This window comes from Arctopsyche grandis, chromosome 12, assembly GCF_051622035.1.
Source record: "Arctopsyche grandis isolate Sample6627 chromosome 12, ASM5162203v2, whole genome shotgun sequence".
Classification (NCBI taxonomy): Eukaryota; Metazoa; Arthropoda; class Insecta; order Trichoptera; family Hydropsychidae; genus Arctopsyche; species Arctopsyche grandis.
The window spans coordinates 12,395,255-12,413,385 of NC_135366.1; the positions used below are offsets into that span (position 1 = coordinate 12,395,255).

Here is an 18,131-nt window from a genome sequence, read left to right on the forward strand (position 1 = left end):
CATGAGAGCACTTTCGACGGTACGGGTGCACTCACCACTATGCCGTCATGTCATGCGAGAATATTTTCACAGTGGTCAATGAAAATTGGTACGATTGATACGTTTCAGTGACATGTACTACTGTATAGTGTGAATGCATCGTGTCGTACATACAGCACGTATGTACATATTACGGATGATATAAATGTATCCATATACAATGTACTAAAGAATATTTTTCATACTGCTCTTTACGTGCAGTTGCCGGTCTGTGGCGTGCTAGTATAAATGAACCTAAAGGCGTACATGTTATTACTAATAACATGTACGCCTTTAGTAAGTACTTAACTTATTAGTAAGTACAAGTGCGTATTCATAAATAAAAAATACAAACTATTGAAAGAACAAAAAGTTTAATTAAAAGTTAATGATTTACATCAACTAACTATATGTACATAAATGCGACATCCTGTTTAATACTCCAGAAATATTCTAAAATTAAAACAGTGGGAAAAAAACCGGAAAAAATTAAACTTTGCATTTGTAAAATCGGAGTCGGAGTCGTGTTTTTTTAACGACTCCACAGCCCTGGTATATACCTACATATGTATGTATAATAAAAAGTGAATAAGCGGTGGCCTTACACGGGCACTGATAAAAAAAAAGTGCCGCAATCATTATCGTGCGATTTCAATGTTATCTCTATCGGTTTTTCCTATCATTCATCTCGTAAAAATTCGCAATTCTTCAAAACGACGAACGCCACCAAGTCGCAGGAAAATTTTTGACACGTTCCGTCGCGTAATAATAATATAATAAGTAAATTGCAAACGACGATGTACAAATCCGCGATACGAGTGTGCCGATTAGAAACCATTTCGAATATAATGCAATTAGAGCGGCCGCCGCTGACCGAATTAGCTTTAAGGCTTCTGCGCTCGCCCGAGTCAAGGTTTGGAATATTCCGTGTATTCAACCACGGGCCAAGGGAAACCTTAACACAAAAAATATTTACCTCCACAACCCCTCCTCCCCCGTATATGGAGTTCGAGGTCATCATTCGCGCGGTTTATTATCTTTCGGATGCCCGCATGAAAAATTCAAAATTTTAAACATCAAACAAAAAGAATCAAAAGAAAAATCCGACATGGGGATGGGGGGAGAGCAAGGCGGGAAACAGCCTTTTTATTTATACAATACGCATTGCTTGCGTGACAATTATGAATATTTATTATATCCATTAAAATATAATTCTTTTCACATACGAACGTAATTCCGGAAAAACGTGAAGAATAATGTCCACGTCAAACCTTGCTAATTAGATCATATTAAAATAATCAAAATAAATGACATTTTTCATTACAAAAACAACAGAAATAAACTTTTTATTTGAATCACTTATACAGTTAGATTAATAATAGAAATATCAAATTGAACTAGTTTTGTAAAAAATAATCCAACCCAATGCAGTATATATTTTAACAACTTCATACGCTCTTTTTAAAAGGCTTTTCTTTTTTAAAGGCTTTTGAAGTCGACGACTGTATCTGCCTAGGTGCCTTGATCTCAAGGGAAGGTGGATGCCAATCGAAAATCCACAGAAGAATAGGAATGGCGAAAACGGCGATGGTCGGTCTAGTAAAAATATGGAAAAACCGCTCAATTATGAAAAGAACAAAAATTCCCATTGCATTGTATGGAGTCGGTGTTCTGGTGTTCCTCATTGGATTGTATGGAGTCGAGACATGAACCCTAAAAAAGAGAGAAAGGGACATTCTAGGTGCATTCGAAATGTGGTGCTGAAATTATGTGCATACCATGGACCGCAAGACGCACGAACATCTGCATCCTCAACGAGCTGGCAGTCTCAGAGAGACTCCACAATACGTAGAAAAAGGGTTATCTCATACTTTGGCCATATGATCAGGAAGAACGAGGAGAGGCTGATAGACACCGGAGCACTGGAGGGAAGGCAAGCGAGAGGAGTCTTCCAAGAGATGGTCTGACCAAATCAAGGAACTGACGAGATCATCCCGTAGCACTGCCTTTAACTTGGCACAGAACCGGGAGAAGTAGAGGCTAATCGTCAATCAAATCCAAGATGACACCATTGACCACGACTCTCAGCATCGAGCAAGCGAGAAAGAAGAAATAAAAATAAAATCCTAACTATATACAGTAACGGTCAATGAAAAAGTTGTAAATACCAGCTTAGACAAAGATTAGAAAAAGTGTGGTATGACGAGATTACAGGCGATTGTTTAAAAATATTGGTGGAATCGATGCCTTCGAGAATGAGAGAAGTGATATAAAATAAAGGAAGGGTTGCACAATATTATATTAAGTGTTTGTAATAAGTATTATATATGTAGATATAATTAAAGTAAAAAAATTAATAAATAAATAGATTTTATGCCAAAAAATATTTTTTTCTATAGACAATAAAATTTTTTAAAAAACCCAGTTTTACAAAAACTTGAATAAAATTTTTATTTTACATAATATTAAGGCTCAAATGATATCAAATCATCGAAAATATATTTATGTAACACTTGTCATTCAAAATTGTTGGATAGAAATTATTTAGAGCAAATAAATTTTAAAAAATACGCATTTTTAAGGTGGACACTTTTTCATTGACCGTTACTGTACATATAGTACGATCCGAAAATTGGAATGAGAAGCCGTGCGTCAAATGATTGGATATCCGAAAGTGTTATCAATAACGAAAATTTAACCAATAAAGGATAGTGATTTCTCCTCCATACTCCCTTGGTAATAGCCGACTATATATTACAGACATGTAATCACTTTTTTCCAAAAAAAAAAGTTGAGCCGTACATTATTTACTTGGCAAGATCCTCGTGCGAGGACGTTGGCCTCCTAGTCAGTGCACATCTCAACTAATATGAGAAAGCAGTTACAGATAAATTATTTCAAGCTAGACAAGCCATAGAACTGACGAACACATGGGTAATAGTGAAAACGTAGCCAAAAAGAACGAGGGAAAAAAGGTTCGAGGCAATAACTTACGCCGACAACGAGCAGGAATCAAATCAGAGACCGTCTGCGTACAATGCGACAGACACTGCAAGCCATATGCTATTCCGTTTCGGATGGACACGTATGAAAATTAATCGAAAAAATATTATACTACATTCGTGAAATCCTTCAAAGAGTAGGAGGGACACGCACAAGTCAAACATGGGAAAATCCCGTACATCATTCCCCACCAGGACGAGGGATTCGCCACCCTTCGACGACAAATTCTCGGAAAAGCGCACGACACAATCATGCCATCCATCACGTGAAAATATCAACTTTTCAAGCTTCCAATTAAAAAAAACGGTACACAACGAAAGGGTTCTCTCGCGAAATTTATCGGGGTCAAGTAGTAAGAGGGAAAGTGTCGTTCGAAAGCGCTGAAATACGTCAAAATGTGCGGGGGCGAAGAAACAGGACGAAGAAACTGCGTACCTCTTATACAAAAGTGTACGTAAAACACACATTTATTAGTATGCATCACAACGGTCAGAATACGAAATCGACAAAATATTTTCTAGAATGAAGATGTTCGACTTTTCTGTATAATTGGACTCGGGGATCGATGTGTGTATGTATGTATAATATATGACGCTACCCACGTCAGAATTGTATATTTAATTTAGTATGTACTTCGACATTACACTTACAATCGGTTAAAATTAGAAAAACCGTAATACAATTTTCCTTCAGTTTGAACCCCTTCTTCATTTACAATCACGGAATAAAACGCATGCATCGGCTCGTTTAGGGTAGGGCGATAGTGCATAGGAAAAAAGGAACAATTGAATGTGAATAGTTCTATTAGCATTTTTACTACGTTTGTTACGTTAAGTTGTTCAGGCAAGAATTTTATGCTTATTTCGAATAAAAATTACAGTACTTTTGTTCAATTTGTGTCGACCTTATTTTCCAATTCGTATACCCAACCTATGTATTTTAAAACGTAGAAAATGTGCTGCGCCACGAGGAAAAATTTTACGTAAATAATTTATGCCTTTCTTCAATAGAAATTACCCACAAAAATAAAACAAATAAATATTTTTTCAACGACAAAAAATAGTCCTTTTGAATTTTACAAATTGTGAACATAATAGTTGTACGTCTTGTATGTTGTATTTTCTTCACACTGGATTTGCATCGTAGGTACTTTCACAACATGTACATATCAAACAATTTTTACATTTTCTCATTCATTTTTACAAGCTTCACTTCATTCATCGAGAGTTTACCAGCAGTAATTGAGAACTAGATACATACATAAATAATCATCGACAAAAATCTATTTTGGCTAAAATTTTAAGCCAAAACCAATAAAATGACGAATATCCTAAAATTGGAGTATACAATTTGGAGATAAAATAAAGTACAATAGTAGGATTTAGTTATTCTGTGAGTGATGCACATTCGACTTCGACCTAAGGTGCAGACACACTGAGTGGTCACTTTTCTTTTTTATTGTTAGATAGGTTTGTATTATACATACCATTGTATTCTTGGCAAAATTCACCCATTGGAGTTTTTTCGATGAGATTTTATCCTAGTATTGACATAGGTTTGACGGTGATTCCCATATTTGAATAAATGTAGGAGAAACTTGTCGAAATAGTAAGATCATTAAGAATTAACAATGACACGCCCATTCCGGCTGGAAACTAAGAGCACGTCCGTGCCGTACAATTCAGTGTGTTCGTACCATTAGAAATAAGACTATTGGTCAGTGCATATCGCAGACAATCATTCAGACCAGGTAAAATGAATTCTACTAGTCAACGAATTAAAATTAACCGGCTACTATATAAATATATAAACAAACAATGCTGGACTTTCTAGTTCCCACAACGACGTCTCTTATAAACAATAGTGTTGTATATCGAAAAACATTTCACGCGTATTTTCCAAGAAAATTCATCTTCCCGACGCGACCCGATCGTTATCACATCATCCGACGAAAATAATGCAAATGCAATTGACGTAAATTTCAACAATTACGATATCGCGATGATTCAAACGCTAAACTTGCCGATTTTTCGATAACGTCCACTTATTGATCTGCCGCATACTCGAAATAACCGATTTGCTTCGATAATTCACATTGAAATTTAATAGAATACCCAAGATTGCGGCTTGAAAACGACGACTCCTTTTAAAAACGTGTAATAATATTCCGAACCGTACAAACCGTAGATAGCGTTGAAATCGAACACCCATTAAGATTTACTCCTCGCCAGGAAGATAGTTTACAATCATTATCGCGATGTATCGCAGCGGGAGAGTGCAGACAAAGTTTCGCTCGGAGAGATTCAGTTTCCAAAGCGAAGTTACCACCAAATAATGTAGTTTCAAATTCCAATTCGAGCGAGCAAATATTAGGTATATTGAACGGTGATACCTACACGCTTTAGGGCCAGGTAAAACAGAACGTTCAGTTTTTTTCCCACAAAAGCGATATACGCCTCGGCAACACACGTCGATCTGTTTCTAAATTATTAATCGGCCAGGTCAGTGTTTAATCTCGAAAAAAAAAACAAAATTGTCCCACAAATGTAGATGCGTCGGAGATGAATGTGTAGGAAACCAGTTTTGTTTCGATGCGGTTCTCGGTGAAAGAAAATAATAAGCGTGTGTTACATATTGTTGCGAAACTGTTTCAAAATTATATTCCATATATACATATACACGTGTGTGTATACAATACCATTCAGTAATAGTGACGTCACGCGGAAAACATTGCTCTTGTTATTTATTTTGCTGCACATGTGTCGAAAATGAAACGTACGCACATGTTCAAAAGCACTTGCATCCACAAAGAAGCAAATACACATACATAGAGTAGAAAAAATTCCGTCCACAGAAGCGTAATGAATGCAATTGTGAGGTCAAAATGCAGAAATAGACCAATTCAGGTCAAACGAATAAAGACCCAATCTCATGTACATGCAATATCAAATCACGGAAAAGTCCAAAATTAAAAAAAAATGCATTTCAATATGATGTAATATGTAAAGGCTGCTCTACTAGAGGAATATCGATATCAAAGCATCGTTTCTCAATGAAGCGTCTTGTACAGTTGTCCTTTGTACTCAAATTTGTATGTAGCCCACCGTTATTTACATACAAATCGCGAGAGCGAAAGGGACGGAGACACAATTAAAAGCCTTCGCAGAATTCGGAGGATGTGATGAATTTGTGAAAGAATTGTGTTACATAAAAGAAAATCGATTCACCATCCGGAATTCATCAACAGACAGGATATTCATCCAAAAAAAAATGTTTACAACATTTTAATGAAAAATATATACATACATACATTCCGCTGAGGGCCTGAAGTATCTGTGCTTTCGTGACGTTTCAGCATAAGTACATAGGTATAACACAAAAATAAGCGAAAATCCAGGTAAGTAAACTAGGATTACAGACGTAGATATAATATATATATAAATACACCTGAATTCATGTTAATGATTTTCGTACATGCTGATGTTTTCAATGTACATATAGAGGCTCCAACAACGTCGTGCAACAACGTACGTTAAAAAATCAAATCATAAAATATCATATGCACAAATAGGAGCCAATTACTTGAAACTTTCATCAGAAAATAAATGTTAAAAACTTGTTGAAACAATTTAAAACAAAATTGTTTTCTTTTTTTTCTTTCTTGATATGAGAAAAACGCGTAGCTATGGAAATATCGGTAGTAGATATCGTGTGTGTGGACGGCGCCATTGGCAACACAGCATCTTCCGAGAACGTCAATCAGAAGTTGCAGACAATATCAAAGACAAAGTTCAAGGATTCCCATGAAATATGCATGCCAAAGAAAATATTAAAAAATGAAAAATACCTTGTTGCATGCACAAAGCCCAGCCGTAATATTTTAACTAATCAAATGTTCAGAACTGCGGTTTTCAATAAACTTTTTATATAAATAATGCCCAAAAGCAATACGTGTCGACAGTTTTTCTTTCATTTAATTAGAGCACTTCCTTCAAATGGCTAATAATATAATTCTTCAAATTTCCTTTGTAATCGTGTGAAGTGGACACAAAGAACTCGTTAATATTTCACAACACCTTCTCTTTTCGCTACTATATACTAGAGCAATTTTATTACCAGAAACGGGTCACAAATCTGCTTTGACATGAAAACTATCGGTTATGATACATTCCAGGTTTAAAGGCTACGACAGTTGTCGTAGCTAGAGATGCGATAACAGACGCTATGACTATTTATTTCTTGAGAATATTTTATCAAATGCAATTTTGAGATCAACAAAAATCTAAACATCGTTACACATTATTAGAGATAACAATTGTATAATAACAAGCAATAATTGTATAATAACAAATTGACCGTTCCATCACTGTTTAATAATTAGCAATAGTGCCCTAGCGACTGGCGTATCTCTGCGTATAATAAGTAAATAGCAAAGGCGCAAACACAATGAATCGTGGACGTGTTCGTTGTTTCTAGCTGGGAAGGCCGTTTCTTCAGGTCATTGCTAATTCGTACGATCTTATTATGTCGACAAGTTACTCCTACATTCCTTCAAATATGGAAATCACCGTTATCGATCACTGTCACCGAAAACCAAAAAAACTCCATAGGGTGAGTTTTAATTGTAACTGATCATCGCACAAATCTTAAAATATCTGTGAAAACATGAGATTTTATTATTATATGTATTCGTGTTTTTTTTACATCATTTGTATTTTTCATCTTATATTTTTTATAATTACAAAGCATTTTCGTAATTTTCTGTTATTTTTTAATTGCTGTGTTATCTTTAAGTTATATTTTTGTTAAAATTCATTGAAATTATTTTTTATTTGAAATTTAAGTCTAATAAAAATAGATGCTAAAATTTAGGATTTTGAATGCTCTAAAACGGTAAAATACAAAATAAAAATCAGGGACCCAAACGTTATTTTATTCGTTCCGGTTCGGTAAAAAAAATAAATATCGGTTCAGCCCCGGTTTTCGGTTATCTTGTATTTAAATATTAGCAAGTTAATGTAAATACACACACACCGCCTATACCTCTCTTTATACGGCTTTTCGCTATATCTTATTGTGATTAACATATTGACATATGTATTTTTAATATATATTACTGTATGTTTGACCATTAATTCTATCATTCCCAAAGCATATATATACTAATTTTTATCGAACCGCAAAACAATATCAGTTCGGTTTTCGTTCCGGCAAAAATAACGGTTTTTCCAGTTTTCGGTTCGTGTCCCTGATAAATATCCTAAAATTGACGTGTCTCTCCTAATTTCTAAGGGCCGGGCCGCACCGTGCAACTTTGTCGGCCGACTAGTTGCGAGGTCAATGGCCGGGGTTTTTTTACATAATTGTGGGTATTGGGTTTTGTAAACGCGATGTAAAAATACGTACTTTTCATATTATCCGATTCCGATTCGGATTTCGACTCCGGGTTATATAATTTTATTATTATTTTTTATTGCATAATTTAATTGTCATAACCGATTCCCGATTCCGATTAATTATTACTATTCATATTGTAACTTTGTTTTAAATCATGTATCAATCCGAAAGCACCCGTTTAAATTTCAACGGGCTTTATCATGTACCAATTCAAAAATTTCAACGGGCAAGTATATAATATGTACATAACTGACACTTCCGAAATGCACACCAGCCCTCACTCTAGAAACGGACTCACTGATGCAACAGTTCAAGACTGGGCATCGCTTTCGTCCGTCGAACACGTCAAGCAAAATGGTAAACTGACCGAGACGCAGCTCTCCGAAGTTGCCGCAGCCGATCTTCTTGCCGACCCTGAAGTTGGGCCCCACCATGAGCATCCCCGAGCTGGTGACGGAGTGACGGGACGTGTGCATCGCGCCGCCGCCTGGGGGGGCGCCGCTCCCGCGTGCACCGCCACTGCAACAAACAACAAAAAAATAAACAAAACTTCGAAACAACAACAAACAAACCGAAACCGAAACGAACGACCCGGATGTGGGGTACGAAGGGGGTAGTAGTGGGACGCAGCCCCGCCGAGCAATGGCGACGCGGGAAAGACGCGCCGCATAGAAAAGGTTATATGCACATAATAATTACTACAACATTATATACGACAACAAAAAAAGCGAAAGTTTCAAAACCGACCGTTCATACTCGATGCGGGTAAACACAAACGTTGCACGACGATTCGTTTCAGTTTTTCGTGACCCAATTCACTGCAAAAGCGCAATTTAACGAACGATTTGAATCGTTCCGCGAATAGAGGAAGCCGTTAGCGCTAACCCAAATAATAGCCCTGCATATATTAATTTTATAAATCCTATAAAATAAATAATTCAATAATTATATAGCAAATGACGAGCGTCCGTCCGTGAAAAAAATTTAAAACCGCAAAAATTCTGAATGGAAGTACAGTTAAAAATCCAAATGATAATGCGTAACGGACGAGCTGGACATGATCGAACATGTGCAGAACGGAAACTGAACGTCCGTCAAACCAGAAAACCAGTTTTTTTCCCAACACGAAAAAGAGAAGCAACAAAAATACGACCCTTTGTGCTTGTGTGTGAACGTTATATAAACTTTTCCATGTGTATTAAAAAAATAAATAAAAAAAAACATTTCGAAAAGTGTACATATATTTATAAATGAATAATATTTTTGGCACGGCTGTAAAATAAATTAAGCGACATGTCAAAACGACATTTAATATCAAATTAACATCTCTTAAATAGCTCGCACGACAGATTCAGCGTCATCCCGGCAAATCAAACGTCAAACGAGTTGCCAGTAACAAAAATAAAATTTGATGTTTCAGTGAAATCATAACCAGTTACATTTTCACTGGGTATAGTTCAGTGAAATCTTATCCAATTACATTTTCAGTAGCCCCTATCAGTGAAATTATAATTTTTGACAGTTGGATAATAGCGCGTCGCCCCGCTCCTGTCCATTCCCACTCTCCTCGTGGTCCATACATCGTAATATCCATCCAAACACATCGTAATATCTTAGCAGCCAGCACTTATTTATTTAAGGGTTAGGTTAGATTAGGTTTAGTTAGGGTTGGTCCTATTCATTTAAGATTAAGTTGTCAGGGTCGGTATTTATTGTTGTCAAATTTTATTTTTGTTACTGGCAGCCCATTTGACGTTTGATTTGCCGGGCGGACACCGCATCTGTCTTGCGAGCTATTTTATAGAGGGGCACTTTTTTTTATTTGCAGGGCGAAATATTTTAGAGATGGGCATTCGCATAGAATGTCGTGATAAATACCAAATTTGTCTGGAAATAGGGCTATTTTGCCGGGTCGATAAATGGTACCCTTCGAAAAGTGTACATATGTATATTTATAAATGAATGAGATTGTATTTAAGTCGTGGACGCAACGCTCAAACGTAATATAAAACAACAACATGTATCAGTAATTACGTATGCCGAGGTGAAACTGGAAAAATTTAAATATCTATTGTGCACTCGCTTTTCTTCGTCTGCACGCAACAAGTTATAACGAAAATGTAAATATTCAGAAGATCCTGAAAGCGCCTTCCAAACGATCGTCGTACGCAAGTCGTCGCACGATGACTTTACATACAATAATGTAATTTGAGAAAGGTTCTTAAAACTACAAAAGTGACTCACTCGGTAGCAAGACAAATACGGAAAAGATCCTCCCTCCTCCCCGTTCCCATACAAAATGCACGAGAGGACCAATCAAAAATTCCAAGATAAAACTAAGGTCGAGATTGTATTGAAATTTTCATTTCGCAAACACTCACTAAGCTCGCCTATAAATAAAATGGAACGATATCTTCATTGCAAAATCAATTAAAATTCAAATAACAATCCAATGGAATAAATAATATATACTGCACCTTGCAAGTTTTTCATCAAAAGTTTCATAATTAGCGCTTATCGAGGAAGACCAGAATTAACATCAACTATTATGTTTTGAACGGAATATCTTAACGCTAAAATAGCGTGTTTATTTTATTGATTTCAATGAAATAATTTTGGAACCAAATTAGACTACGCCAGTTGAAAAGTTGAAAAAAATTAGCAAGGTTTCTACTTTTTTTAATAAGGCAAATTTACGTCATACATACATTGTAAGCATATTTAAATGAACGCAATTACACATTATAATTTCACTAGAGCTGTGCCCGTTGATATTTTAAAGATGGTTTTGAAACGGCATTATTGATACACGAACCAAGCTCGAGGCTATTGACGCTAGCGGTTTCAGCACGCATAGCCTTTGCGGCCAAGAGCATGTGACTTTGAATATGTGTGTTTTTTTGTCAACTTCTGATAATTGTAATATTTATTTTTTTAAATCACCAGTTTTACCATAAAAAAACAAAAAAAATCCGATTATTTTGACGCTATCTGTGTACATATCTTTAAATAATGACGTTTTTATGGGGGGGGGGGGAATATTAAATGAGGCCTACAAAGCGAGGACAGGGCCATGATTTCAGGGTGAAAGCAAAAACATCTGATTTAGACTGAAAATGAAATATCGATCACTTTCAAACGCGAGTTAAACATTACTAAAGAAAAGGTCAAGTTTGAAAAATGAATAGGTCTATTATTTCAGATTAGAGCCGCGAGTATTTTCACGCAGAAAAATAATCGATACTTAATTATCATAATGTGCAACTACATCCTTATCACATTCTCGCGAGGGAGCGATCGAGATAACCCGATCCAAAACAATACCACACTCGTCGAATCTACATACATATAAGATAAAATGACAGGAAATCCCCGAGATTAGCTCCATCCATTCTTGCGTTTTCCGACCAGAAATTAGGGGGAAATGTTGCGTCACCGAGCGGAACACACTCTCGGGATTTCTCGCCCGCCGAAACGTGGCGTCGAGGAGAAATAGAGCAAGAGGAAAGAAAGCACACGCTTTCAATCCCACCAAAACCTCAACGACGGACGAAGGAAAACGGAAGTCTCCGGATAATCGATCGTTCTGAAGAATGTACGTATGCATGTGTGTGTGTGTGTGTGTGTGTGTGTGTGTGTGTGCGAATTGAGCGTGTGGAATCGCAGCGAAACACGCGGGTGAAAAATCAAAAACCTGAGGTACTATAACCCAGGTGGGTGGATGAGGTATGGGGAAAGTCACGCAACCCACCGAGGCGAGAGGAGGGTGTGCTGCACCCGGCACTGAAACCCTCCAACACTTTACGTAACAAAACCTCCGGCTGAATCTCGTAAGGATACCTCCAAGCAATAATATGTATAACATTAACCACTAGTCCAGCAGCGTGGTTAGCATATATGTTTTCCAACATAGTGGTCTGGGGTTCGAGTCCCACCGGCCGCCGCTGACCAGACCTTGGTTTGTGACTCCAGTTCAATCGTTTCCTATCAGAGTTTGTTAATTTATCTGATTTTCATTGAAATGGATCCAACAAATTGGCTACCTTTACACCCCCCCCATTTCTCGCAATTTTCGAGTTTTCAGCATCTTGAATTTCGCCGATTGGTATAAAAATGCTGCAAATTTGTCCATAACCCTTTGAGTGCTGACGTCTAAAATTATAACGTAATTATCACTACTGCCGAGGATTTCGAGTTTTGTTAAGGTGTGTTTAGACTATATCTTGCAACAATATAAATTAAACAAAAGAAGCCTATTAATGAATGTATTTTTCCAAAAATAGTTCCATCTTCTTCATTGTTGTTAAAATGTAATGCTCACAATCTAAAATAGTCAGCAGTTAGGGATTTCCATCGGGAAATTCCGCTATGGATATAAATTTAGAAATTCCGGTGTAAACCAGTCTTTATAAACGTTGACAAATGAATAACACGGATTACACGACCCATGGTGAATGCAGTTTTTTAATGCTACCTGGAAAGGCTTAGCGGGTAGCATTTTTGTTTACTTTATATATGCTCAAAATACAACGCCTATCGGCGTTTTTCAGGCTCATGGACTTGTCGGCAAAATGCCAATCGGCGTTGGTCAGCATTCAAAGGGATAAATGTCTCGCAAATTTTGAGTCTTCCAGCATGTCAATATTTGACGATTTATAAAAAAAAATGCTCCGAAAATGTAAGTTTATCAAAATTTTATTCATAGATGTCTCTATGATGCTTTGCTAATGTAAAACAAAATTATATGGATGTTCGTAATTGGCCAGGAAGGCGCATCGGGGTTTACCTGTTAGGCTTTTCCGGGATATGTATATACATATGTAAAATAAAATGTAAAATTTGAATGCAACCATCCACGTGTTGTGTTGGGTTGTGGTGTATTTGGTGAATGGCGTTTACAAGCATGCACTTGCAAGCGACCGCGATGACGTAGCAAATCATCCGTCAATTCACACGATGTGAATTTGCCTTTCGAAGATTTACTTGTTTTTTTTCTTTTTAACTAGTGCAGCAGCAGGTTGCATCTTGACTTGTCGTACAACCGACCCGGCCCTTTCGAGTTGACGATTACGCGATAAGAAAAGTGTAAAGCGAGCAGAAAGGTCAACGCTTCTTGGGCAAAGGTGTTATAGCATAATGTCAAGATTGATAACACTAGCCCTGTCTGCGAGCTCAACCGTTAAACTGTCAGTAATATTATCCAGAGCAGGAGGGAGCGGTCAGAACACGAGAGCGTTTCAACTCAGAGAAGAAATTTCACTCGAATTGCACAATCTGTCCGAAACTTCTCAAGCGAATGATTCACCTGTGTTGAGTGAGGAGCATGTGAAGTGGTTTATCAAAATGAAACTTCAAAAAAAAAAAAAAAGAACCCCAACACAAATACGGAACAAACGTAACACTACACTTTGGCTTGTAAATGTTTACATATAAACTTGCCACTTATATGATAAAAACGTTATCTGGAAAATGTTCCTTTTGAATGAATGGTAGGACAAAAATAATGCAATTATTATTGCGATTGTTACACGAGTACGAAACGAAAAATAAAACAATCGATATTACATACATATATACATATACACATACAAATAAAATAAATTGCGATTACATACATATAATAATAAAATACCAAAAATAAAATTACAAAACATTGAACAATGATGGTACACAAAAAAAAACTATAAATAATATAAATATATTTTAAATTCAGTCATACAAAAATAATCACCAAAAAATAATTTGATTCATCAGTCCGTTCATCCAAATACTTAATAGCTATTTAAAAATATGTATATAACAAACATAAAAACGTAAACAAACAAAATACAATTGTAAATGATGATTGATAGAGTTGGAAGACTAACCCGGTAGCTCTCTTCTCCTCGGCCTGACGTTCACGGTTGCCCTCTCGCTTATTCATAATATAAGCTCACAGTGTGCGACGACGACGATGACGACGACTCTGCTCATCCAGTCTCACTTCACCGCCATGCCCTGTTGAAGAGGCGCACACAACTGTACACATAACCTATGCACGACTCCTCGGAAGCCTGTTACCGAATCCACTTAGCACAAGTAATCTCACTACAGATGTGACAATCCATTATCTGAGTATCATCGTCCATTTAAATACAGTCTTATACAAATTTACTTATTAATATTATATGCGTGTAAATTCACCTGTAACAGGAACAAAAAAACACACACACACACACCACAATGCACTTAAAGTTTTTGACTCAATTCATGTGTGCAATTGTCGAAATCGAAGAATTTTGCTTTTTACAATTCCAAAAATAGCCTATGCGTCGACGATAAGCATCACAGATTACATATCGAGTGTTTATAAAATTATACAATGACGTTTGAATTCCATACCAATATTCGGGTGAAAAAAAAATAAACTAAATCAAAGTACAAAATGGGTCATCAACTATACTATGCATGTATGTACTTCAGTTGATGATATGTATGAAAGTATGACCTCAATTATATAAAGAAATATCAAATGTATTTCAACATTCGCTGTGAATAAATGAAAAAAGATGGCTTAAATTCAGATGTACTGTACTTTTATAAATTGTGTCAACAATTGAAATATATGTAATATGTTCGCGAAAATAACTTAATCTAATTATCAACTTAACGTATTTGTAGAGAGATACGCATGACATTTGAAGAGATTAATTTTGATAATACCCATGATATAACTGTAGAACTTCAAAGTCAGAAGACTATTGCAAACTTCAAGGTATTCCAGATCGGCTTTTATGCTCCATCATAATAAATTTGGAACGACGGATTATGTAGACATTAACAAAATTGTACATAAACGATTTACACAATAGTGAAAGTCAGTAATATCAAACGTGACACTCAAATAAACATACATATTATAAAGGTACATTGAATACCATCGGATGCGAGTATTGTAGTACTTTTATTACTAAGTCTACATTTTTAATTTCCCAACATTATAATTGCATATAGTATGTATGTGGCGAACAATTGTATTATGATGAATGTTCAACGATTGAAGTCATGAAGTAGTAGATTAAATCATCCGAAATTTCACAAGCATAAAGAATTCTTTATACAATACATACATAGCGATCGTTTATGATACATATTATTATCTATATATTGGAAATATAAGATAATACAATACAATCAATCGGTGACATGTGTGGAAGCAAGAGAATATAAGTTTTGAACTTTATCATTAATGATATGCATGTTTAAACTATCTATATGTATTATGAAAGCATTAAACCTAACACAAATATGAAAAATTGAGTTATATCTCTCAATCAAAGATATTCGATGTTTGTTAAAGTTCTAGACCAAAAATTAGTATTTTAAGTTAAAATTTAACTCTTAAAGGTGAATTTTTAATTGATGTAATTCACATTAGAATATTTGGAATTTAACATATAGATATGTGCGTCATTTTATTTATAATACACCGATCGATGCAAACTAAAATATTTTGAAACAATTTTAAACATTTAAAAATGGGATTTTCGAATCACTTAAGATTAACTAACTGCATATTAACAATTTATGAAACACAATAAATTTATAGTTTTGAACATTATGACATAATTATATCAAATCATTGACCCCACGATACTTACTATGAACAAAATTTTACTATTTTGAATTATGAACATTATAAATGTAATTACTTATTTTACCTACACACTACGAAAAGACCTATTTTCACCAAAAAATATCAATAAAAAAACTATTGTGAGTCAGTGAACAGAGAGTGATAATAAAATCTACTGTGTGATATAAATATACCCAAAATTTAAGACAGAATATTCGTACTACGCAAACTAAAAATATAACTTTTTACTTTATCTATGTTTTGATATCTAACAGGTTTTGCAGAACTAATGAACGTTGTATAAAAAAAACAGAATTTTAGTACTATTTTAAATTTAAAAAAAAATAGACTCAAACCACTTATATTAAAACTATCAGTAAATGGATGAGCTCTAACCACAATCAGTAAGTTATATTATAAGTGACAGAATGTTTGACTATCGCCTATTTGTCAAAAAGAAGTTTACTGACCATTCATTGAAAAAACTAACTGTTGAATTTATTTCCTAAAATAATCACATTTATTTTACTTTCAAAAACTGTTACATTAAAAAATGTTGAACCCAAATCAAAAACGGCTTCCATTGAGCATTGTAACCTTACATATAAAGAAAAATTGATTTGAATAAAAATGACCCATATAAAATGAGTGGGATTTTAAATGCATTCAATTATATGTATAATTTTTATTACTATCTACATCATCTACAGCTATTCCCCATCCACTTGAAGGTCTCTCCGACACGCCTCCATTCACATCTGATCTGAGCTATCCTCATTGGTCTCAAACACACACATTTTTATAATCTCATCCACCCATCTCCCTTGCACCCTATTACGTTTTCTGCGATACCATTCGAGCACTTATTTCGTCCATTCTCTAACTATGTGACCCACCCATTACCATGTCAATTCCTACAATCGCTCGACCACATCAACTACCCTCATCATACTTCTCACCCACATACTCCATATCCCATCTTTGTTATGCTGAACATACATACATACGTACCTCTTAGAAAGCATTGGACTTTATGTAACATTTTGGCGCTCAGTGCCTAAATTTTGCACCCATATACATCACCACCAACAAAAGTAAACATAATAAATAATCTGTAATCGCAATCAGTCACTGATTTCATTTAAAAATGTTTTAATGTGTCTATGCGTTTTGGAGATTGGGGGTGTCAGTAGTCCTCCCCCCTAGACTTTTCCAGGAATATCTATACCGTTTGATGAAACATTATGAATTCAAATGTAATCGATCGAGTTTAAGCCGACAGAAAACATTTTAAATGCCATGTCGATCTTTTCTTAAAAAAAATCTATTTTATGATTCCTAAATTATCATCGTAATAACATTACATTGATTTAATTTTTATTTTCTACATACATATAACAACTTTTATTTTACGTTCAATATTTTCAAATGATCTTTATCTTATCTAATGTTTTATAAATATACATACATTTGTTTATATTTAAATCTCTTCGTAGTATAATTATTTTACTATTTAAAAATTTTATTGATGAAAATATAACATTTTACAATTTTTAATAGATTTCAACCTCTCCTTAGAATGAGAATAACCATCAAACTGGTTATATTTTTGACTTGTTCCTGTAAAAAATTATATGAAATGGCACCCCTATACTAGTAATTGAAATATGGTAAATTTTTAAGTCAACAGGGAGTAGTAGTAGTACTTCCCTTATATGTAGGTCTTAATTTATTTTTACTTCATTTCTTAAGCCGTTTTAAAAGAACGAACTGAAACTTTATACAAGCATGATAATTTTTAAAAAAAGTTTTTTTCTTTTGTTTAAATTTTGACATTGACAACGAAAATACACCGTGCGTGAATCATAATAGGCCATATATACGGGTTTTTCACTCCAAATTCAATATTTCACAAATCAAATTCAATATTTTTCATTCCAAGCTAAATATTTAAAAAATTTAATTAAACAGATGAATATTTATTTTAATAAATTTATTTTCGTTTATATATAAATTTATATTATGAAAATTGGTAACTTGAAAATATATAAAACAGGAAAAAGAGAAGATTAAATATATATTACACTAGTGGTTTTAC

General features: G+C 34.8%; 1 protein-coding gene across 3 annotated transcripts in view; it reads right to left on the bottom strand.

Moving 5' to 3' along the window:
- gish (casein kinase I gish) overlaps positions 1 to 18,131 on the bottom strand; it is a 35,795-nt gene that overhangs the window by 16,521 nt on the left and 1,143 nt on the right. The window contains exons 2-3 of one of the 3 annotated variants that reach the window (XM_077443142.1): positions 14,286 to 14,601; positions 8,786 to 8,937 (exon numbers count right to left, since the gene is read on the bottom strand). In XM_077443142.1, coding sequence (XP_077299268.1) covers positions 8,786 to 8,937; positions 14,286 to 14,341 — 208 coding nt within the window. In that variant the 5' untranslated portion in view covers positions 14,342 to 14,601. The remainder of the gene's footprint in view (positions 1 to 8,785; positions 8,938 to 14,285; positions 14,602 to 18,131) is intronic. The other 2 variants (XM_077443143.1, XM_077443144.1) reach the window with 2 other exon arrangements.